General features: G+C 37.0%; 1 protein-coding gene across 2 annotated transcripts in view; it reads right to left on the reverse strand.

Annotated features, from left to right (window-relative positions):
- Nucleotides 1–25,427, reverse strand: part of DNAJC1 (DnaJ heat shock protein family (Hsp40) member C1) — a 263,953-nt gene that overhangs the window by 120,930 nt on the left and 117,596 nt on the right. For both annotated transcript variants that reach the window (XM_053654764.1, XM_053654765.1), the window contains exon 7: nt 10,942–11,032. In XM_053654764.1, coding sequence (XP_053510739.1) covers nt 10,942–11,032 — 91 coding nt within the window. The remainder of the gene's footprint in view (nt 1–10,941; nt 11,033–25,427) is intronic.

Raw genomic sequence — 25,427 nt, forward strand, 5'->3', positions numbered from 1 at the left:
GCATGAAGTATTCAAAGAAATGAAAGCGAGGACCTGCAATTAAGACTACTCTACACAGCAATGCTATATTTAAAACTGAAGGCAAAATAAACAGCTTCCCAGACCAAAAAAAAAAAAAAAAAGAGGCTAAAGGAGTTCATTACCAGCACTGCAAGTAATGTTAAAGTGACTACTGTAAGAAGAGCTAGAGAAAAGAACATAGGGATAAAAGAAATGGGAATAAAGAAGTACCTGTCAATAATAACCTTAAGTGTAAATGGATTAAAAGCTCCAATCAAAAGAAATAGGGTACACAATTCATATATATGCTGTCTACAAGAGACCAACCTCAGAACAAAAAATTTACACAAGTGGAAAGAGAAGAAATGGAAAAAAACATTAGATGCAAATGAAGAAAAAAAAAAAAAAGAGAAAAACCTAGGGAAGCAATACTTACATCTGACAAAGTAGACTTCAAAATAAAGGCCATAACAAGAGACAAAGAAGGTCATTACATAATACTAAAGAAATTGATCCAATGAGAGCATATAACCCTTGGGAACACATATGCACTCAAAATCAGGGTGGACTTTGAGGAGGAGTTCAACAGTAGTACAGTCATAGCAGGAGACAGTAACACCTCACTGCCACCAGTGGATAGATCTTCCAGACCAAAAAAAAAAATTAACAAAGAAACAGCGACCTTAAATGACACACTAGATTGAATGGATTTAATTAATATTTCAGAACATTTCATCCCAAAACAGCAGAATACACATTCTTCTCAAAAGCACATAGAGCGTTGTCAAAGATAAAGCACATGTTAAGACACAAAGTCTTTTTAAAAAAATATTTTATTTATTTATTTTTAGAGAGAGGGAAGGGAAGGAGAAAAAGGGGGAAGGAAACATCCATTGTCTCTTGTACACCTCAAACTGGGGGCGTGGCCCACAACCCATTCACATTTCTTGATCACAAAAAGAGCTGGCAACCTTTTGGTTTGAATGCTGGCACTCAGTCCACTGAGTCACAGCAGCCAGGGCTGGAAACAAAGTAAGTCTTAACAAAATCAAGAAAACTGAAATCATATTAAGCATCTTCTCATCATCATGGCATGAAACTAGAAATCAAACTCAATAAAAAAACCCTCAATAACATTCAAACACATGAAAGCTAACAGCATGTTATTAAATAATGAATGGGTTATTAATTAGTTCTAGGAAGAAATAAAAAATTACCTAGAAACAAATGAAAATGAACACACAACAACCCAAAACATATGGGACACAGTGAAAGCAGTCCTGAGAGGTAAGTTCATCTCAAGAAGCAAAAAAAACCTCACCTGAACAATCTAACCCTACACCTAAAAGAACTAGAAAAACAATAATAAACAAAGCCCAGAGAGAGTGGATGGAGGGAAATAATCAAGATCAGAGTAGAAATAAATGACCTAAAACCTAGGTTTTTTAAAACCTAAAGAAAAAAATGAATCCAGGAGCTGTTATTGTAATTTTTTAATTGAAGAATCTTTAACCAGACTGATTAAGGGAGGAACCAAGTAAGTAAAATCAGAAATGAAAGAGACCTAACAACCGATATCACAGAAATACAAAGGACTGTAAGAAAACACTATGAATAACTATATGACAAGAAGTTGGACTACCTGGGTGAAATGGATATATTTTGAGAAACATAAAATCTTCCTGAATCTGGAAGAAGCAGAAAATTTGAAAAGACCAATAACCACTAATGAACTGAAGTAGTAATCAAAAAAATTCCCAGCAAACCAAAGTCCTAGACCAGATGGCTTCACATGTGAAATTTACCAAACATTCAGAGAACTAACACCTATCCTTCTCAAACTATTCCAATATATTCCAAGCTCTTTTATGAGGCCAACATTTTCTTAATTTCAAATCCAGATAAAGAAACTACAAAGAAAGCAAGCATAGGCCGATATCCCTGATGAACAGAGATACTAAATCCTCAACAAAATATAAGCAAACCAGATACAGCAATACATTAAAAAGATTAGCCTTGGCTCGTGTTGCTCAGTGGATTGAATGCTGGCCTGCAAAACAAAGGGTTGCCAGTTCAATTCCAAGTCAGGGCACATACCTGGGTTGCAGGCCAGGTCCCCAATAGGGTGCACATGAGAGGTAACCACACACTGATGTTTCTCCCTACTTTTTCTCCCTCCTTTCCCCTCTGTCTAAAAAAATAAATAAGATCTTTAAACAAAAGAAAACAAACATTTTAGGACAGAAGGGATGGCATGAAATATTCAAGGTGATGAAAAACAAGGACCTACAACCAAAGCTACTTTACCCAGCAAGGCTATCATGAAGGAGAGCCCTGGCTGGTGTAGCTCAGTGGATTGAGCACGGCCTGTGAGGCAAAGGGTCGCCGGTTCGATTCCCAGTCAGGGCACATGCCTGGGTTGCAGGCCAGGTCCCCAGTAGGGGACACATAAGAGGCAACCACACACTGATGTTTCTCTCCCACTCTTTCTCCTTCCCTTCCCCTCTCTCTAAAAATAAATAAATAATAAATAAAATAAAATTGAAGGAGAAAAAAGAGCTGCCCAGAAAAAGAAAACACTAAAGGAGTTTGTTAACACCAAACAAGCACTGCAACAAATGTTTGAAGGCTTGCTTGAAGAATCAGAGAATCTGAATAGACAGATTACACCTACTGAAACCAAAGTAGAACCAAAAACCCTGGAAAGGATGGCTTCACAGGTGAATTTTACCAAACATTGTGGGAAGAACACACACCTTTCTTTCACAAATTATTTTTAAAAATTCAAGAGGAAGGAGAGCTCCCAAGCTCATTTTACAAGGCTAGCATTATCCTAATTCCAAAACCAGATAAAGAAACTACAAAAAGAAAATTAAAGGCCAATATCCCTGATGAACATGGATGCTAAAATCCTCAACAAAATATTAACAAACCAAATACAGCAATACATCAAAAACATCATATACCATGATGAAGTGGGATTTATTCCAGAAATGCAATGTTGGTACAACATTAGGAAATGAATAAGTGTGATTCACCACATATATAAAATGAAGGATAAAAACCACATGATCATATCAATAGATGCAGAAAAAGCATTTGAAAAATTTCAACACCCATTTGTGATAAAAACTCTCAGCAAAGTGAGAATAGAGGAATCATACCTAAACACAATAAAGGCCATATATGGCAAATCCACTGTCAGCATCATACTCAAAGGGCAAAAACAAGTGTTCCTTTTAATATCAGAAACAAGACAGGGATGTTCACTTTCAGTTCTCTTATTCACCATAGTATTGGAAGTCCTAGCCACAGCAAACAGATAAGAAAAAGAAATAAAAGGCATCCAAATTGGAAAGGAAATAGTAAAACTCTTTACTTGCAGATGACATCATATTGTACATAGAGAACACCAAAGATTGCACCAAGAAACAACAACAGATAAATGAATTCAGCAAACTAAGATACAGAATTAATAACCAGAAATCAGTTGTATTTTTATATGTTGATAATGAACTAACAAGAAAGGGAGATCAAGAAAACAATCACATTCACAATTCCTTCAAAAAGAATAAAATACCTAGGAATAAATCTAACCAAGGATGTACAAGATTTGTACTCAGATATTTATAAGCAAATGAATAAGATACAGGTATGTGGAAGCACATACTGTGTTCATGGATAGGAAGAGTTAACATCATCAAAAAGTCCATCCTACACAAAGCAATCTATACATACAATGCATTTCCTATCAAGATTCCAATGATATATTTCACAGAACTTGAACAAATATTTCAAAAATTTACAGGGAACCACAAAAGGCCCCACATAGCAACATTGATCCTGAGAAAGAAGAACAAAGTTGGAGGAATCACTCTACCTAATATCAAATTATACTATAATCTCACAATAATCAAAACAGCATGGTACTGACATAAAAACAGACACATAAATCAATGGAACCGAATAGAGGGCCTAGAAATAAACCCACACCTTTATAGTCAATTAATATTCTACAGAGGAAGCAAGCACATACAATGGGCTAAAGACAGTTTACAAAATAAATGGTGTTGGGGAAATTGGACAGACACATTCAGAAAAATGAAACTGGACCAACTTCTTATACCACACACAAGAATAAATTCAAAATGGATCACAGACCTAAATGTTAGAACTGAAACCATAAAAATCCTAGAAGAAAACACAAGCAGCAAAATCCTGGACATAGCTCATAGCAATGTTTTATTGGATGTATCTCCTCAGGCGAGGGAAACAAAAGAAAAAATAAACAAATGAGACTACATCAAACTAAAAAGTCTGTCCACAGCAAAGGAAGTCATCAACAGCATAAAAAGACATCCCACAGAATACAACATATTCACCAATACATCCAATAAGGGGTTAATATCCAAAATTTATAAGGTACTTATAAAATGCAACACCAAAAAAACAACCCAACTGCAAAATGGGGAAAGGACCTCAGTAGACACTTCTCCAAAGAGAGGATATACAGGATGGCCAATAGACCTATGAAAAGATGCTCAACATCACTAAATTTTAGAGAAATGCAAATTAAAATTACAGTGAGATACCATCTCTCACTTGTCAGAATGGTTAACATCAAGTGCTGGTGAGGATGTAAAGAAAGGGAAATTCTTTTCAACTACTCCTGGGAATGCAGACTGGTGCAGCCACTGTGGAAAGCACTATGGAGATACCTCAAAAAATTAAAAATGGATCTGCCTTTTGACCCAGTGATACCAACCTAGGAATATGTAGGAAGGAACCTGAAATACTAATTTGAAAGAACATAATCACCCCTATGTTCACTGCAGCATTATTTACAATCACTAAGATATGGAAGCAGCCCAAGTGTCCAAAAGTAGATCAATGAATAAAACAGCTGTGGGACATTTACACAGTGGAATACTATTCAGCCATAAAAAGAAAATTTTACCCTTGTGATTGTACCCATAGACCTGGAGAACATTATACTAAGTGAAATAAGCTAGTCAGAGAAAGACAATACCATATGATTTCGCTCATATGTGGAATCTACAGAACAAATGAACTAACAAGTAAAACAGGCACAGACTCATGGATGGAGAGCAGGCTGACAGCTAATGGTGAGGAGGTTAGGGGTGGAGGGGTTGAGTAAAAAGGAAAAAGGACTCATGGACATGGACAACAATGTGGTGACAGCTGGGGGCAGAGAGGTATAAACAGACTAGAAGGTAATGTAAAAATATACAATAAAGATTAAATTTTTAAAAACTATGAAGTAGAAAAGAGTAATATGTGTTTCTAAATTCATTAATTCATCCAACAAATATTTACCGAGTATATACCACATGTCTGAAGTATTCTATTCTTTGAAGTTATAGCTATAAACAAGTCAAACAAAAGCAACTGCCTGCATGGAACTTATAAACTGATATATTATTTTATATGAAGTATATTAAACAGGTACATTTCCAAATTGATAAGTAAAATTTTAGGTAAAATTTGACTAGCCATAATGTTTATATAGTCAATTGATATAAACTGTTTTGAATTATTTCAATTGGAAAATTAAATAAGACTATTATATTTAGCACATAGGTACTATGATTTGAAATATTGAGGGAATTAACTGTAAATTTATATTTCAGCTGTCTGATTTTAAAAATCCACATTCTGTTATTTTATACCAAAGTACCTGGAAAATAAACTATTTTTAGGATATTCTTTGCCTACATATAAACCCTTGTGACTAGGGCTCCTTTTAGGTTTTCTTATAAATATGGTCCACAAGGTACAGAGTTTCTATTTGGTCAGGTTTCCAAATGTACTGGATGGAGCTAGTGACTGGTTGTATGTCTTTTCATAAGTTATCTTAGACAGTACCCTCCCATCCATGAGCATCCTATATTACCACAGGAAAAATGTTCTCACCTAAAATGGAACTACCTCTGCCCTATGCCCTTTGTCCTTTGTCCTTTCCCTCGCCAACCCTTGATTCAATCTAAACCCTCATATCTTGTTTTTCTCACAACTTACATCTTGTTTTTCTCAGGAACCTGAGTTTTCTAAGAAACCAGTCTTCCTTTGCCAAAGAAGGTAAATGTGTCCCATCCTGAGACCCTAAAGAGGCATGTTGTGTCCCCCACCTTTCTGTCAGTTTGGCACCCTGGGTGTGTGTCTGGGCATGCATTGAGGACCACAAAACACATAAAAGCTTAATTCATTTTTAAAACTGTTACTTGTGGAGGTGTAAAAGAAGCAGTTGACAGTAGGATTTTGATTATTTGATTTTGTCTTTGCTCTTAAATCATACAAGATATAGATAAAAAGGTAAAGGAAATGTTATTTTACTTCTATCCTTCCTCCCCCTTTTTGTCTATTCAAATTTTAGCTTTTATGATCAATTTCTTTATAAAATAATTGAAATGTATTTTTTCCATTAATGATATGGAATGTTTCATGATAGTACTTAGAATTCACAATTTTGGGCTTAGAATAAAACTCATATAATTAGAAAATATATAAAAGTGTTATTAACATGGATAGTTTTATAAATATTCAACTTGTTTAAAGCTAAAAAAAATTAACTAAAATTTTGCAATAAAGGAATAAATGCTAAAAATTTTCCAAAAAGGTATCACTTTTTTTTTTGCAAAAAGACTTCCCAAAAGAATATGTATTTTTAAGAAATTACCCTTTTCCTATATCCCCCTCTAAAATGCCATTTTAATAAAATCACCACACCCTGCTCAGTGATGTTCCACGGGAGCCCTCAGAGGATGTTGAGCAACCTCAGTAGTAACACAGATAGACTTGAGGGCAGATTAGCAATTAAGTCATGAAAAACAGGCAGCATAAAATAGCTATGGCTAATCTGCATGAGATGCATTTACTCAATTAAGCAGATGGAAATGTTATTATGAACTCAGTATTCCAATGACGCTCTTTAAAATGAAGAAAGATAGGGGCAAGTGAAATGCACACTGGGGGATTTGGGGCCTTTATGTATTAATTCTAAAGTATACAATTCAGCACACTGTAATGAAGTTAACAAAATTAATTAAAAGATTCTTTGCATGTAACCATTAGATACTATATTAAAAATACATGGCAGTTTCTGACATTATTAACAATAATGTGACTGTACTTTAACATTCTTAATGTTGATACTGCTGTCTTTTCTAAATATACCACTGATACCAAGACATGAGTAATAGAAGTCTTATTACTCAGAGCCTAACATGAGTATTGTTTTTGACAGGCTTTCCAGTACTTTGGTTTTCTATTTTGCATTTCAAGAAATAAAAAGTCAGTGGTGAATTTTCAAACTTTTTAGAAAACTATTACACATTTTCACTGGTACACAGAGAGTGATCAGATTTTAAAATTTGTCTCTATATATTATCTCTACACAATTTTTATTAAGCAGTAATAAAAAATAAGAGGCAATTATTAAATCTGAGAATTGCTACCAAACTCATAGACAGAACAAAAATATTTGAACAACTTGGAAAATGGTCACAAACTTTGAAAGGAAGTTTTTATATTATGATAAATACTTTATGTTTAACCCCTTTTTTCAAAGTTGTTTTAGTGTGCATATTTAATTTATTATTGTGAGAGAATTCATATATGCCAAAATAAGTGCTTATAAACACTACATAAAAAAGCTATGTGTGATAAAATAAATTAAGTTCTGGGGATATAATGTTCAGACTGATCACGGTAGTTAATAATAATATATATTTGAAAGTTTCTAAGAGAATAAATCTTAAAAGTTCCTATCACAAGAAATAACATTTGTAACTATGTGTTACAATATGACAGATGTTAGCTAGACTTACTGTGATGACATTTTGCTATATATATGTATACACATATATAACCATTATGTTGTCCACATAAAACCAATATAATGTTACATGTCAATTAAATCTCGGAGGGTTCATTTGATATTTTTCTCTTTTCTTGTAGTAAATGTGATTTCCCCCTTTCTTTTGAACCAGTTTTAAAAGGCTTAGAAAATTTTATGTAACAACTTTACTTAATAAAAATTATATAAAAGTTACATTTAGTTTCCTTTATTCATCAATTCAATTAATTTAAGTAAAACTATTTCAACGACTGTTATAACATCAGTTTCTACTTCAATCTTAGGTTTAATGTAACAATATTGTTTGTCCACCCTTACTCCCCAGCACACACATTAGTCAATCTTAATATGTAATCATCTGTCATCTTAAGATTTTTCCTCTAAATGGAAACAATTATATGGTTGATTTGAATATTATGTTGTATTTGTAACTGATAAAACTTTTTAAATATATTTTTATTTTTTAAACTTTATTTAATTGTTGTTCAAGTACAGTTTTCTGTCTTTTACTCCCATCCCAGCCCACCCCTCAGTGCTCTCCACCTCCCTCCCATTTCCACCCCCCTTAGCTTTTGTCCATGTGTCCTTTATACTAGTTCCTGTAAATCCTTTCCCTTTTCCCCTGAAATTCCCTCCCCTCTCCCATCTGGTCACTGTCAGCCTATTCTCTATTTCAGTGTCTTTGGTTATATTTTGCTTGCTTGTTTGTTTTGTTGTTTAGATTCCTGTTAAAGGTGAGATCATATGGTGTTTGTCTTTCACTGCCTGGCTTATTTCACTCAGCATAATGCTTTCCAGTTCCATTCATGCTGTTGCAAAGGGTAAGAGCTCTGATAAAACTTTTGAATTAAATTATATGCTCCTGAAACAGTGTTCTGTATAGGATAACTGCATATATGACACATTAATATTCACAGCATTACATTAATTCATATATTCATTCACTATGTGCCAGGACACTGTATTTAATTCTGCAGACACAAAGATTAAAAAGAAACATTCCCTGTTCTAAAGCTTCCCAGACATCTGAAGGATTCTAATAGAGAAAACAAAAACAAAAACAAAAACAAAACAAAACAATACCTAAACATGACCATGTTCTAATCCCCAGAAGCTGGAAATATTTTACTTTACATGGGAAAAGGGAATTTGCAGATGTGATTTAGGCTGAGCACCTTGAGATTATACCAAATTATCCAAGGTGGTCTCATCTAATCACCTGGGTCTTTAAAAGCAGAGAACCTTTCCCAGTTATGTTCAGACAGAGATGTGACACCAGAAGAACAGTAAGAGATGAAACACTGTTGACTTTGAAGATGGAGTAAGGAGGCTGGGACCCAAGGAATGTGGGGCTCTCTAGAAGCCGGAAAAGGAACGCAGGCAGCCCTGCTTGCTAAATCCTGACTTTAGCCCAGTGAGTTCCACGTTGGACTTCTGACCCTCACAACTGTAAGATAATAAATTTGTGTTTAAGCCAATTAATTGTGGTCATTTCTTAGAGTAACAAAAAACTAATACTGGGATTAACTAGTCGAACTTTTTTCTTTTAAACATGCCAGGAAACTAAAATTCTCAAAGGCACACATTTAAGTAGTAGCAATGAACTTTTGGATTTGAATGGGACATAATTCTTATCTCTTCTTTTTTAAAGATTTCATTCATTCATTCATTCATTGAGAGAAAGGAAGGAAGGAAGAAAAAGAGGGAAAGAAACATTGATGCAAGAGAGAAACATTGACCAGTTTCCTATCACACATGGCCCAAGCAGGCACCAAACCCGCAACCAAGATATGTACCCTGACTGGGGATCAAACCCATGACCTTTTTGTTTGAAGGACAATGCTCAACCACCTGAGCCACACTAGTCAGGGCTAATTCTTATCTCTTCTTAAACCACAGTTTGGTGTCAGGGTGAAGGTAGAAAGCTAGGACTTTCAGTATATGAAGGGAAATAGCTCTCACTATATCTCTATATATTGCATGTGTGAATTGAATGAGTAGCATACTAATATTACAGTTGCTCTTCTGCAGTTTGATTGGACCAAATTACTATTATACACTACAGAATAGCTTTTACCACACACTCTCAAAAAGCACAAAAATTGTTTTGTAAAACTACTCATGCTGTCTTGTATATCCACTTACAGGTGTAAAGTGACCAAATATTAATCATCTTTGCAGTGTCTTCTGTGCCTGGATTGGTACCATGTACACCATGCACTTCTCTAGGAATCTCAGTCTGTGGAGGGAATGAAATCTGAACCAAAAACGCTCATTTGGAATTTTTAAAAGATTAGAGATTTCACCTCTTTGAATTTAGTTGACAAGTATTTATTGAGTACCTACTATATGCCAGGGATTCTTTAAGATACTTGGATAGAAAATATAGCCTCTACCCTCAATAAACTTACAATCTATTGGGGGAACCAGATAGTAAACAAAATTAATAAATAAGTTAATGCTAAGTAGTGTTAAATGCTCTGAACAAAAATAAAAAAAACGTAAAGGGACAAAGTGTATACGTGTGAGAAAGATGGAGATATGAAAAATTAGATAAAAAGACCAGGGCTGGAAAAAATGCCTTTTATATTCCACTTTTCCTAAAATAAGCAATAACTGTCTTTAGCATTCAATGGAAGACTTCAACATACTGATAATTTAGTCAAGGTTTTTCATTTCTATAACAGTATTACCAATGAAACAAAGACTTTCAAAACAAAAATCATTGATTTCCCAGGTTTGCCCCTTACTACTGTAGACTTGGCACAAACTGCCAATGGAAATTACACCACTAGAGCATTTTAGGACTTTCTAGATTCTGGATGCTTCCTAGACTTATGGAACATGTTGATTTTATTTTATCTCTCTTTCTGATATTAAACTGTGGGTAGCTCAGTAATTACTAATATAGTATTTTCCACATATAATACATTAAATACAAGTTAACTTTTTGAGAGTGGCAAAGAAAGCACAGAAAATATAATTACTACTGAATTTAAGGGAAAATCCTAACTTAATCAGTTTTCTGACTAGGTTAACACAATAAGACAATGTTTAAAACTCACTTTGAAGTGTTTCAAGTTCAGCTTTAGTCAATGCATCTTCCTTTTCCTTCATTCTTGTTTCTTTATATTTAGCATAAAACTGCCCAGCATCCTTAAAAAAGAAGTTACAAATAAATTAACATAAAAGTTAGTTTGCTTTAATGTGTTTTCCATGTAACTTCATTTTATAGCACTACATTCTTTAAGAACTATTCTTCCTTTGTGTTTATATTGTCAAATTTTATGATGAACAGAAGAAGCTAAATAAATTCTCTACAATTTTGCTTTCTTAGAGAGCTGATTAAAGCAAGACACTGCATGAGTGTAAATTTAAATATTTTTCTCTCAGTTATAGAAGAGAAGGATCCTATTCCTGTTTTCTTTCATTGCATATTTTCTTAACACTGTGTATAACATGGAAAGAGAGCAGAAAAAGACACTTATTTAACCGAATTAAATTATTTGGTATAGTAAATTGTATTACTGTACCAACACTATTTTCATATTAGTCCTTTAACTCTGAAAAAATTTCAAAATTATTATATGCAAATCTGATTATTAAACCTATATGATCATCTAGATAAAAGTGAAAGCTGTCATTCCTATTTCTACTGCTCTTAGGCACCAGTTCCTATCATGGAGGGTTGAGAATTGAGAACACAAACTGTATACAAATGCTTAGGTATCGAGATATAGTGACTAAAGGCTCAAGAAGAGGCATATAGGAATGATTCAGCAGAGCAATGAAAAAAGGTTAGGCCTTCAATAACCACAGACATCGACATAAACAAGTTGATAGTCTAGGCATATGAAGCTCTTGACAATGAAGAAAACAAAAACATCATTTTCACCACCCCTTGACTCCAACTTCTTCTATTCTATAGCAATACTACCTACAGCTGTCAGGCCACAATGTGCTGTGCCTCCACGTTTTTGTGCATGTTTGTGTTGTTTTGTGTATGAGGGCAATTTTTATATGTTTTGTATGTTTTGCCCTCCAGCTACAATATTTTGCTCCCCTGACATTATTCTGAAGAACTCCTATTCATCCTAAAAACCCTATTCAAGCATCACCTCTTTTGCAAACCTTTCTTTCCTTCCCTAACACAGTAATCTCTCTTGTATATTGCTTATGTATTGAAACTCACTTTTATGATTGCTTTAATCATACTATATTCTTTACTAGAAAATGAGACATTTAAGAGAGGAGTACTTATATGCCCAGAACAGAGTATTTGGCATAAGGCAGGCATTCATTCAATAATGCTCATTGAACCAAACATGATTTAATTAAAGAAAGAAATGAAGAGCTTGCTGACTGACTGATGTGGAACAAGAAGACAGTCTTGCTGCAAGACTTTTTAAAACATGCAATACCTGAGTACTGAGTACTCAGTACTGACCTACTTTCCCTTAAATTATCAAATAAAAGAGACAACAGCTGACACAATAGTTGCCCTGTGTGAATGAATCAGAATTATGTCAGATTGGAAAAAAATACAGATAATTTTAGCAGGTTATGTGTGGCATGAGATGAAAAAGGTTCAAAATTGTTGCTCTAGGGTAACTTCCTGGGTTTTAAGATTCCTGGAGTAGATAAATCAGAGATCCACACAAGAGGGTTTTATTTCTATATAAAATAAAGGAACCTAATCAATCCTTAGCTCTACCTCCATTCAGATATAAATGTATAAACACAAACTTTACCATAGGATGATCTCTCTTCATCTATGACCATCCAACTTAAAGCTTTCTTCTGGGGTCTCTGTTACTAAGGGGTATAGCAGAACTCTTCACCTCATAATGAATTAGAGAAATAGGATATTTCTAAAATCATTGACTCAATATATTAAGATGTATCTCTTATTTTTGCATTCCCACTTTTATGATCCTAGCTCACTTCTACTAGGATTCCCACAAGGCTCACACCAGCAGAATAATGGTATAATTTGAGGGCACAGAAAGTCATGTACCCAATGACCTCTGTCTCCCATGCCCATATATATTTTAAATTTTAACACAGTTTTGGGTTAAGGTTTTATGGCCCTTTAACATTTCCTATGCCCCTAAAAAAATTCAACCCTAGAATGGTAGTATTTTATGTTAAACCATCAGTCATTTATTCCTTGATATAAATGAATCAATGAGCATATCAGCTTCTTTCCTGAGAGTAGTTTCTAATAGCAGGGAAATGAAAAGGTCAGAAGATATTGGCTCCGTTAGGGGAGTAGGAAAGGCAACAGCATGTAAGAAAAGAAGGGCACAGGTAAGTAACTTATGAGATGTGAAAGACACTAGACTGAGTAAGAGGACAGATTTTGAAGCCAGACTACATGGATTAGGATCACAGTTTTGGAGGATTCAAGACAGTGGCAGAATGGGTGTATGTTACACTCACTTCTTTCCAGGACCAAGCAGGAATTACAACAAATCTACAGAACGATCACCCTGAATAACCAACTGAAGACTAGCTGAAGAGAAGTCCTATAACCAAGGATTTACGGAAGAAGCCATATCAAGACTACTAGAACGGGTGGAGATGCAAGAAGGGCTGAGATTGCTCACTCTCACAAGCAGCAGCTGAGATTCCAGAGGGATTTTTCAGCTGCATAGTTTCCATTGAGAAGTGAGGGGTCTCAACCCCAAGGTGGGCTCTTCAGGCCAGAACACCAGGGCAAGGAACTGTCACCAATATAACATCTGGCTGTGAAAATCTCCTGGGATTCTGTTCACCAGGGAAAGAGAGAAGTCCCCTGGAGCACCATCTTAGCAGGCCGAAGCACAAAATCTCGATCACAGCCAGGCTTACCTTAGGCTCTGGCAGAAAGAGGGCAGAGCAGACCACAGTCACGTGAGAACAGATTGAACTTTGTGGCTCTGGAAAGATAGGTGAAGAGACAGCCACCAGGATCCCTGATGGAGTTCTTCAACCACATTATAGACACCATCTTTCTTGGCTGGAGCACTCCCACACATATGGCTTTGGCATGGGAGAATGCAATAGCCCCACTCTATGGACTCCCTCTCACCCCGCCCTGTGGAGTTTAGGTCCTGCTGAGGAATCAGCTGCCTTGGCTGGGGTGTAGAGGTCTGAGCATACTTGGAAGGTATCAGTGACTGGATTGTGTGCAGTCATTCCCCTTACTTTTCTGTGAACCTGATTGGTGCCTCCCCCCTTTTGGGAGATCTGCTAGCCCCACCCTCCAGACTTCTGGTGGCTCTGCCCTGCCCAGGAGGTCTGGGTCAAAACCAGGACAGACTGAGTTGCACTGTTCTGGAGATGTAGCCACTCCCATGACTTTCCTCCAGGGTCTGACTGACACCTTCCCATTTTGATATCCAACAACACCACACTCCCAACTGCTGGTGGGCCACCCTGCTGAAATCAGGCTACACAAAAAATCTGAGACAGACTGAGTTGTGTGCTCTAAGATGGTTGTGTGCTCTGAGTTGTGTGACATTTTCTCCTCACATGTCCAAATGGCACAGAACCCTCCATTCACATGGCCAAATCTTGGTCCCCTTGGGCCTGATAAATTCTGCAGGGTTTATACCCTGACAATTCCCTGAAATCCCACCACACCACAAAAATGTGCAAGCACTCAGAAGGTGCCAGCTAGATTTGTTACACCCTGGGACATTTGCTGAGTGGCTCAGAACAAGCACTGGCACCAAGTTTGAATTTGTGTCAGTCTGGTGAATACTATTCACCCATACCTGGTGACTCACTGATAACATATTTCATGCAACTTGAGTACCATGAGGAGCTCTCTTTCTGTGACTGAGCCTAGTAAGCAACTGGCAGGTGGAGGCAGATGAAAGCAGATCTCCCTTGGGACTTTTGCTGAACTGTTGCCAAGCCCATTACTATTAAAAGCCAGCTTTGGTGCAAAGGTTGGTCTTTTCTGGGTACACCCAGGACCAGCAGAGGCAGCCATTAACTGAGGATCAGTTTGTGGCTCCAAAAAGATTGCCCAAGGTCATTCATATACAGTGTTGGATATTGCTCTGCACTAGGAGGCCCCAGAATCAACATATTCAGAAGCCAGCTTCTGAAAATATCAGAGCAGAATCCCATTAGCTTGACAAGCAGCATATCCAAAGGAAGATCTTGGCAGGCACCAGACCCTGCTGAGGCAAATTCTGCTTCATGTGGTCAGCACCTGCACAGCACCTCATACATTGTGGTCATTGTTGATTCTCAAAGTCAGCCAACTTGAAGGTCAGCATGATGAAAGAATGGCCCAATAGCAATCAAGACTCAACTACAACAGGAGGGGCCACATAACCAACAAAATGGACATTTCTAGAGTACTCAGTTCAGTCAATCAAGGAGACTGAGCCACTGGGCTGTACAGTATACCTACTGCATAAGGTCACCCTGCCAAGACTGGGAGTCATAGCAGATCTACCCAATACATACACACACATACAAAAAGACAGTCAAAATGAGACAAAGAAACATGACTGAAATGAAGGAGCAAAAAAACTCTCCAGAAATATAGCAAAATGAAATGGAGGCAAGCAATATAATAGCTACAGAGTTTTTTAAAAAAAAGGTTATAAACATGGTCAAGGAACTTAGAATACAAGGAACTTAGTGAGAATTACAATAGCATGGAACAGGACATGGAAACCATAAAAAAGTCACAAATGAAGTATACAATATCTAAAATAAAGAATACACTGTAAGTAATAAATGTAGGTTGGATAAACCACAGGATCAAATCAGAGATTTGGAAGACAAGGTAGCAGAAAACACCCAATCATAGCAGCAAAAAGAATAAGGAATTGGTAACTTTTTAAGGAAAATTTGGTTTTACAACATAGAGCATAACATTATCTGCATCATAGGGGTATCAGAAGGAGGAGAGAGTGAGCAAGTTATTAAGAACCTATTTGAAAAAACAATGACTAAAAACGTTCCTAATCTGGTGAAAGAAAAAGACATACATACAAGTCCAGGAAATTTTCAAATCCCAAACAAGATAAGCCCAAAGAGGCCCTCAGCAAGACACATCAAAATTAAAATCACAAAGCTTAAAGACCAGAAAAGAATCTTAAAAGCAGCAAGAGAAAAATAGTTGGTTACCTACAACAGAACTCCATAAGACTCTTTGATTTCTTCTGATTTCTCAAAAGAAACATTTTGGGCCAGAGGGGACTGGCAATAAATATTCAAACTGATGAAACCAAAACTAAAACCTAAAACCAAGACTACATTGTCTGACAAGTCTATCATTTAGAATTGAAGATGAAATAAAGAACTTCCCAGACAAGAAAAAGATAAATGAGTTCATTACAACAAAACTAAGAAATGCTAAAGGGCCTTCATGAAAAAGAAGATAGAAGAAGAAGGAAAAAACAAGAGGAGGGGGACAAAGAAGAGGGAAGGAGGAGGATGGTGAAAATGTGAACCATAAAATGGTAACAAATATATATATGTACATATATATATATATGTAAACAATTAAATTTAAAAAGTGAACAGAACATTTTGATGCTTGCCAGATGGGAGGGGACTTGGATGAAAAAGGTGAAGGGATTAAGAAGTATAAATTGATAGTAACAGAAAAATCATGTTGATATACAATATAGCATAGGGAAAATAGTCAATAATATTCTAATAACTATTTATGATAGCAGATGGCATGAGGTTTATCAGGATGATCACTTAGTAAGTTATGCAATGTTTAATCACTGGGTGCACAACTGAAACTAATATAATATTGTATGTCAACTGTAATTGAAAAAAAATAATTGAAAGAAGAAAATGGAGGAGTAGAAACATAGTTAAAAGAGTAAAACAGCAATAAATATGTATGTATCAATCATCACTTTGAATGTCAATGACTCAAATGTTCCAATCAAAAGACATAGGGTAGCTAAATAAATAAGAAAACAAGACCCACATATATGCTATCTATGAGACTCACCTCAGAATGATACACAAAAACTAAAAGTAAATGGGTGGAAAAAATATTTCAAGCAAATGGAAAGGAAAAACAAAAGGCTAAGGTAGCAATACTTATTTCTGATCAACTGACTTTAAAACAAAGGCTATAGTAAGAGACAAAGAAGGACACTACATAATGATAAAGGGAGTAATCGAGTTCTGCCAAGATGGAGGCATAGGTGGACACACTGTGCCTACTCACACAACCAAGTTTAAAAACAACAAAGTTTTAGCAACAAAACCACAGCCAAACCACAGAAAATTGAACTATATGGAAGTCTGACAACAACAAACCCTTCAGCCAAACTGGTAAGAGGGGCAGAGCCAGCAGCAGAGTTGGGACATGCAGGAAAGATCCACCAGACGGACCCGGGCGCGTCACGCAGGTACGCTGGCAGCCGTGGGTGGATCCCAGGTGTGAAGTAGCAGATGGACCCACTGAGGGCTGACTGCAGTCACACATTCGCCCACAGATAAATTGGTGAAGGAGCAAGCAGTGAGACGGACCATGCAGGCCCCAGCGGCTGGGGACTGCTATTGTCTCTCTCTGACCCCGCCCCTACATACAGCATCACAACCCAGGGAACTGGATGGCCCCACCCTGGTGAACAATTAAGGCTCTGCTCCTCATACGTAACAGGCACGAACAGACTAAAACATGGCTCAAGAACAACTCAGAGCCCCAGAGCCAATAAATCTAAGTGATGAAGAAACAGCCAAACTTTCAGATGCACAGTTCAAAATACTGGTGATCAGGATCCTTACAGAACTGGTTGATTTTAGTCACAAATTAGAGGAATATATGAAGGCTAAACTAATTGAAATGAATGGAAATGCACAGGAAACCAATAGTGATGGAAAGGAAACTGGGACTCAAATCAATGGAGTGGACCAGAGGAAGAAAAAATGACCAAACAGAAAAGGATAAAGAAACAAGAATTCAAAAAAATGAGGAGAGGCTTAGGAAGCTCCAGGACATCCTTAAACGCTCCAACATCCAAATTATAGGGGTACCAGAAGAGGAAGAGGAACAGCCACAAGTGGAAAACTTATTTGAACAAATAATAAAGGAGAACTTCCCCATTCTGGCAAAGGAAATAGATTTCCAGGAAGTCCAGGAAGCTCACAGAGTACCAAAGACATTGGACCCAAGAAGGAACACACCAAGGCACATCATAATTACATTAACCAAGATTAAAATGAAGGAGAGAATCCTAGAAGCAGCAAGAGCTAAGGGGACACTCACCTACAAAGAAGTTCCCATCAGACTGTCAGCGGATTTCTCAAAAGAGACCTTATAGGCAAAAAGGGGCTGCAAAGAAGTATTTCAAGTCATGAAATCCAAAGACCTACATCCAAGATTGATCTATCCAGCAAAGCTTTCATTTAGAATGGAAGGGCAGATAAAGTGCTTCTCAGATAAGATCAAATTCAAGGAGTTCATCATCACCAAGCCCTTATTATATGAAATGCTAAAGGGACTTACCTAAGAAAAAGAAGATTAAAAAGATGAACAGTGAAAGGACAGCAAATTCACAGTTATTAACAACCACACCTGGATTTCCGCCAAGATGGAGGCATAGGTGGATGTGCCGTGCCTTCTCACACAACCAAGTTTAGAGACAACTAAATATTAGCAACAGAAAACACAGCCAGAACACAGAAAATTGAACTTTTCGGAAGTCTGTTAACAACAAATTCTTCAGTCTGACCAGTAAGGGGCGAAACCAGCAGCTGGTGGAGCGGGGTTGCACAGGAAAACTCGGTCAGATGGACTCAGGCTCGTGGAATCCAGGCACGCGGAATCCAGGCGGAGGGTTGGACCTAGTGAGCGACCAAGCAAGTGAGCGACCGAGCAAGCGACCAGGTGAGCGACCACGGGGGAGACAGCAGGGGAGCAGGGCTGTGTGTTGACTGTGGCCACGCATTTGTGCGCAGATAGACAAGTGAGGGAGTGGGCGGTTGGACCGGAACCCAGTGGGTCCCCACAGCAAGCGGCAGGGAAGGCGCCGCCATTTCCCTGCTCTGACCCCACCTCCACATACAGCGTCATAACCCAGGGACTCTGAGTGGCCCGGCCCAGGTGAACCACCTAAGGCACTGCTCCTCACCCAGCTGTGAGAAACAGCAGAGGGGGGGTCACCATTTCCCCACTCTGACCACGCCCCCACATACAGCGTCACAACCCTGCGACCTGGGAGTCCAAGGCACCGCTTCTCACACTTAAAGGGCCCGAAACAGACCAAAAATGGCTCATGAAGATCTCAAAGCCCCAGAGCCTATAAATCTAAGCGATGAAGAAATAGCAAAACTCTCAGACGCACAGTTTAAAACACTGGTGATCAGGATCCTCACAGAACTGGTTGATTATAGCCACAAATTAGACAAATACATGAAGGCGAAACTAATTGAAATGAATGGAATTGCACAGGACACCAATAGCAATGAAAAGGAAACTGGGACTCAAATCAATGGAGTGGACCAGAAGAAAGCAAATAATGGCCAAACAGAAAAGAGTCAGGAAGCAAGAATTCAAAGAAATGAGGAGAGTCTTAGGAACCTCCAGGACATCTTTAAACACTCCAACATCCGAATTATAGGGGTACCGGAAGGGGGAAAGGCACAACCACCAGTGGAAAACTTATTTGAACAAATAATAAAGGAGAATTTCCCCAATCTGGCAAAGGAAATACACTTCCAGGAAGTCCAGGAAGCTCACAGAGTACCAAAGAAGTTGGACTCAAGAAGGAACACACCAAGGCACATCATAATTACATTAGCCAAAATTAAAATGAAGGAGAGAATCCTAGAAGCAGCAAGAGCTAAGGGGACAGTCACCTACAAAGGAGTTCCCATCAGACTGTCAGCAGATTTCTCAAAAGAGACCTTACAGGCAAGAAGGGGCTGGAAAGAGGTATTCCAAGTCATGAAATCCAAAGACCTACAACCAAGATTGCTCTATCCAGCAAAACTTTCATTTAGAATGGAAGGGCAGATAAAGTGCTTCTCAGATAAGATCAAATTCAAGGAGTTTATCATCACCAAGCCCTTATTATATGAAATGTTAAAGGGACTTATCTCAGAAAAAGAAGTTAAAGAAACATGAACAGTGAAAGGACAACAAACTCACAGTTATTAACAACCACACCTAAAACAAAAGCAAACTAAAAGGATAGCTAGATCAGGAGTGGAAACATAGAAATGAAGATCTCAAGGAGGGTTAGCAACAGGGGAGTGGGAGGAGGAGAAGGGGGGAGAAGGTACAGAAAGTAGCATAGACAGTAGATAGAAAATAGATGGGGAGGGCAAGAATAGCATGGGAAATATAGAATCTAAACGACTTGAGACACATGGTCATAAACTAAAGGGGGGTAATGGTGGGGATGGGGGTAGGGTGGAGGGGAATGAAGGGGGGAATAGAACAACTGTAACAGCATAATCAATAAAAAAATTAAAAAAAAACCCAACCACACCTAAAACAAAAGCAAACTAAGAGGACAGCTAGATCAGGAGAACCATAAAAATAGAGATCACATGAGGGTTAGCAACAGGGGAGTGGGAGAAGGAGAAGGGGGGAGAAGGTACAGAGAATAAGTAGCATAGACGGTAGGTAGAAAATAGATAGGGGGGAGGGCAAGAATAGTATGGGAAATACAGAATCTAAAGAACGTGAGACACGTGGTCATAAACTAAAGGGGGGAATGGTGGGGGAGGCAGTGTACAGGGTGTAGGGGAATGAAGGGGGAAATAAAACAACTGTAATGGCATAATCAATAAAATATATTTAAAAAAAGAGTAATCCAATAAGAGGATATAATCCTTCTAAACATTTATATATACAATATAGGAATACCTAAATATGAAGCAAATCTTGATGGACATAAAGGGAAAGACTGACAGTAATGAGTCACTGCAGAAGGTTTTAGCACCCTCTGACATCAATGGGATCTCTCTGACAGAAAATCAACAAAGAAATAGGGGTCTTAAATGCCACACTAGATCAGATGGATTTGCTATCTTCAGGGCATTTCATCCTAAAGCAGCAGACTACATTCTTTTCAAGTGCACATGGAACATTTTCTAGGGTAATTCACATGTTAGGATACAAAACAAGTCTCAATAAATTTAAAAAGACTGAAATCATTTCAAGTATGTTCTTTGAACATAACGTAAATGAAATTAGAAATCAATCACAAGAAACAATGTGTAAAACAAACACATGGAAGTTCAATAACATATTACTAAACAACGAAAGGGTTAACAATGACATCAAGGAAAAAAATCAAAACACACCTTGAAGCAAATGAATATGAGAATGCAACAACCCAAAATGGAGCGGACACAGCAAAAGCAGTTCTATGTGGGAAATTCATAGCATTACAGGCCTACCTCAAGAAACAAGAAAAATCTCAAAAAAAAAAATCTGTTACACTTAAAGGAAGTAGAAATATAAAAACAAAGCCCAAAGTAAGTTAAAGGAAGAAAATAACGATCTGAGCAAAAATAAACAAAATAGAGTCTGAAACAACTATAAAAAAGATCAATGCAAGCAAGAGCTGGTTCGTTGAAAAAATAAAGATCGACAAACCTTTAACCACACTCATTAAAAACACAAAAGAGAGGACCCAAATAAAGTTAAAAATGAAACAGAAGAAGTAACAACTGACACCAAAGAAATATAAGGGATTATAAGAAAATATTACAAACAACTATATGCCAACAGATTGAACAATCAGGATGAAATGCATAAATTCCTAGAAACATACAATCTTCTAAAACTAAACCAGAAAAAAGCAGAATATATTAATAGACAAACTACAACTAATGAAAATGAAGGAGTAGTCAAAAAACTGCTAACAAACAAAAGTCCTAAACTGGCTGGCTTCACAGGTAAATTTTATCAAACATTCAAAGAACACCTGTCTGTCTCAAAATAGTCCAAAAAATTCAAGAAGAGGGAAGACTCCCAAACTCACTGTACCAGGCCAATATCATCTTAATTTGAAATCAGATCAAGACACTTCAAAAAAAAAAACAAAACTACAGGCCAATATCCCTGATAAACATAGATGCTAAAATCCTAAACAATATATTAGCAAATCAGATTTAGCTATACATTAAAAAAATCCATACACCATGATCAAATGGGATTTATTCCAGAAATGCCAGGTTGGTTCAATATCTACAAATCAATAAATGTGATATACCACACAAACAAAATGAAGGATAAAAAACACATGATCATATTAATAGATGCAAGAAAAGCATTTGATAAAATCCAGCACCTATTTAGGATAAATAGGGTGGGCCAAGTGGGATAAGAAAGAAAATACCTTAATATTATAAAGGCCATATACCACAAACCAAGTGCCAACATCATACTATAGGCAAAAACTCAAAATATCTTCCTTAAGATCAGGGACAACATAGGGATGTCCACATTCAACACTCTTATTCAAGATAGTATTGAAGTCCTACCCTCAGCAATCAGACAAAAAGAAATAAAAGGCATCCAAATTGAAATGGAAGAAATAAAACTGTCATTATTTTCAGATGACATTATACTGTATAAGTGAGAACCCCAAATACTTTACCACAAAACTACTAGAACTGATAAATAAATTCAGTAAAGTACTGGGATACAAAATAAATATCCAGAAATCAGTTGCATTTCCATACACCAATAATAAGCTATCAGATAAGAAAACTAAAAAAAAAATCTCATTTACAATTGCATCAAAAAAAACAACCCCACCTAGGAATAAATTTAACCAAGGATATGAAAGACCTGTACTCAGAAAATTATAAGACAGGAGAAATAAACTGAAGAAGATACAAGTAAGTAGAATCATGCTCATGGGTGGCAAGAATTAACATTGTTGAAACATCCACACTACCCAAAGGAATCTATAGATTCAACACAATTCCTATCAAGATATCAAGGTCATATTACACAGAACTAGAACAAATATTCCACACATTTATGCATAACAATAAATGACCCTGAATAGCCACAGCAATATTTTTTAAAAAATACAAAGTTGGAGGAATCAGGCTACCTGATATCAAACTATACTATAAGACCACTGTAATCAAAATAGCATGGTGCTGGCATAAAAACAGATACAGAAATCAATGGAACAGAGGATCCCTGAAATAAAGCCACACCTTTATGTAAATTTAACAAAAAAGGCAAGAACATACAATGGGGTAAACACAGTCTATTAAGTAAATGGTGTTGGGAAAATTGGACAGCTTATGTGCAGAAAAATGGAACTAGACTTTTTTATACCACACACAAGAATAAACACAATATGGATTGAAGAGTTAAATATGAGATTCAAAATCATAAAAATTCTTGAAGAGAACATAGGCAGTAAAATCTTGGACATTTCTCATAACAATCTATTTTCTGCTATGTTTCCTGGGGCAAGAGAAACAAAAGAAAAATAAAAAAATGGGGCTGCATCGAACTAAAATATTTATGCACAACAAAGGAAACCATCAACAAAATGTAAAGACAATCCACTCATGGTGGAACATATTCACCAATGAGATACATTTGATAAGGAGTTAACACCCAAAGTTTATAAAGAACTTATAAAACTCATCAAGAAAACATACAATCTAATTAACAAATAGACAAAGGACTTGAATAGATAATTCTCCAAAAAGGACATATGGATGGCCAATAGACATAGGAAAAGAGACTCAATGTCATTCATCATCAGAGAAGTGCAAATGAAAACCACCATGAGATACCACTTCACACTTATCAGAATGGCTGCCATTGATATAAACAACCAGCATTTGCCAGGATGTGAAGAAAAGGGAACTCTTGTGCACTGTTGGTGGGAATGCAGATGTTGCAGCCACTATGGAATGCAATATGGAGACAACATAATAATTAAAAATGGAACTGCCTTATGACCCAGGAATTCCACTTCTGGGGATATATCTGAAGGAATCCAAAACACTAGGTCAAAAGAATATATGCTCCCTTATGTTCACTACAGCATTATTTACAATGGCTAAGATCTGGAAGCAGCCCAAGTGTCCACCTGTAGAGGAGGAAATAAAAAAGCTGTGGTACATTTACACAGTGAAATACTACTCTGCTGGAAAAAGAAGGAAATCCTGCCCGGGATAGTGTGGTTCATTTGGAGAGTTGTCCCATAAACCAAAACATCATGGATTTGATTTCCAGTCAGGGCACATGCCTGGTTAGTTGGTTCTGTACCCCTTTATGTCACATATGAGATGTTTCTCACATCGATGATTCTCTCCCTTTGTCTAAAAATCAATAAGCATGTCACTTATTGATTTTGGGTGAGGATGAAAAAAAATTGAAGGAACTCTAACCCTTTGCAACAGCATGGATAGACCTGGAGAGTATCACGCTAAGTTAAGCAAGCCAGTCACAGAAAAACAAGTACCACAAAATTTCTCTTACATGTAGAATCTGATGAACAAAATAAACGAAAAAAAAAAACTGATTGCCAGCTGTCAGACAAAAGGTAAAGGATTTTAGGTGAAAATGGTGAGGAGATTAAGCAAAAAGAGAAAAAAAAACACCTCATAAGGACAGACAACAGTACAGCTATACTAGAGGGAAAGGAGGATGAAAGGTAAAGGGGGCTAAATGGCATTGGAAGGAAACTTGACTTTGGGAGGTGAACACACAACACAATAGACAGATAATGTATTATAGAATTGTACACTTGAAACCTATATAATTTTCAAGTGTATAGAATAGTACACTTGAAATCAATGTCACCCCAATATATTTTAAAAATCTGAGCTTTGTCATCTTACTAGCTCTGTGACATTCAGCAAATTAACTCACTTCTCTGTGGGTGAATTTTCTCATCCAATTAATTGGTATATTAAAAATAATTAACTGGAGCTTTCAAGATGGCGATGGAGTAGGACGGAGCAGATACCAGTTCCTAGTACAAAAGGGAGAGAAACCTGTCCGATCGGAGGAGGAGAAGCCACCAAGCCAGCAGTTGCCAAGCATATATGAAAATAAGGGACCAGAAACCTCGACGGTCACAGAGGAACCAGACAAGTCACAATCAACTTGAAAATACGAAAAGACCAGAGCTGGACCCATAGAAGAGGCCTCCCAATAGTAGAGTCAGAGACAAATTGCACTTTGCTGTAGGAGAGAAGCCAAAAGTTGCTGCATATTTGAGTAGGTGGAAGCAGAGAACAACAGGATAACCAAAAGAGACTATACCACTGAAATTAACAGGCATTCCACCACAGAAGTTCACACCATAAACCAGGGTGTCAAAATAGATTAATCTAAGAAGCTGAGGCTAATAAGAAAAGTCTCACAATCAATGGGAAGAAAAAGAAACAATCCCCAAGTGAAAGGAAAGGAGGAACCCTCAGGAAGAATGTTAGACGAAATAGAGGCAAGTCAACTATCAGATACTGAATTCAAAGCACTGGTTACCATGAAGTTCAAAGAGCTCACAACGAGCTACCAGAAACTACAGGGGAGCTATAACGGTCTCACCGCAAACTATATCAACATGAAAAA

The sequence above is a fragment of the Artibeus jamaicensis genome, unplaced genomic scaffold (genome assembly GCF_021234435.1).
Source record: "Artibeus jamaicensis isolate MK-2021 breed Jamaican fruit bat unplaced genomic scaffold, CSHL_Jam_final contig_867, whole genome shotgun sequence".
NCBI lineage: Eukaryota > Metazoa > Chordata > Mammalia > Chiroptera > Phyllostomidae > Artibeus > Artibeus jamaicensis.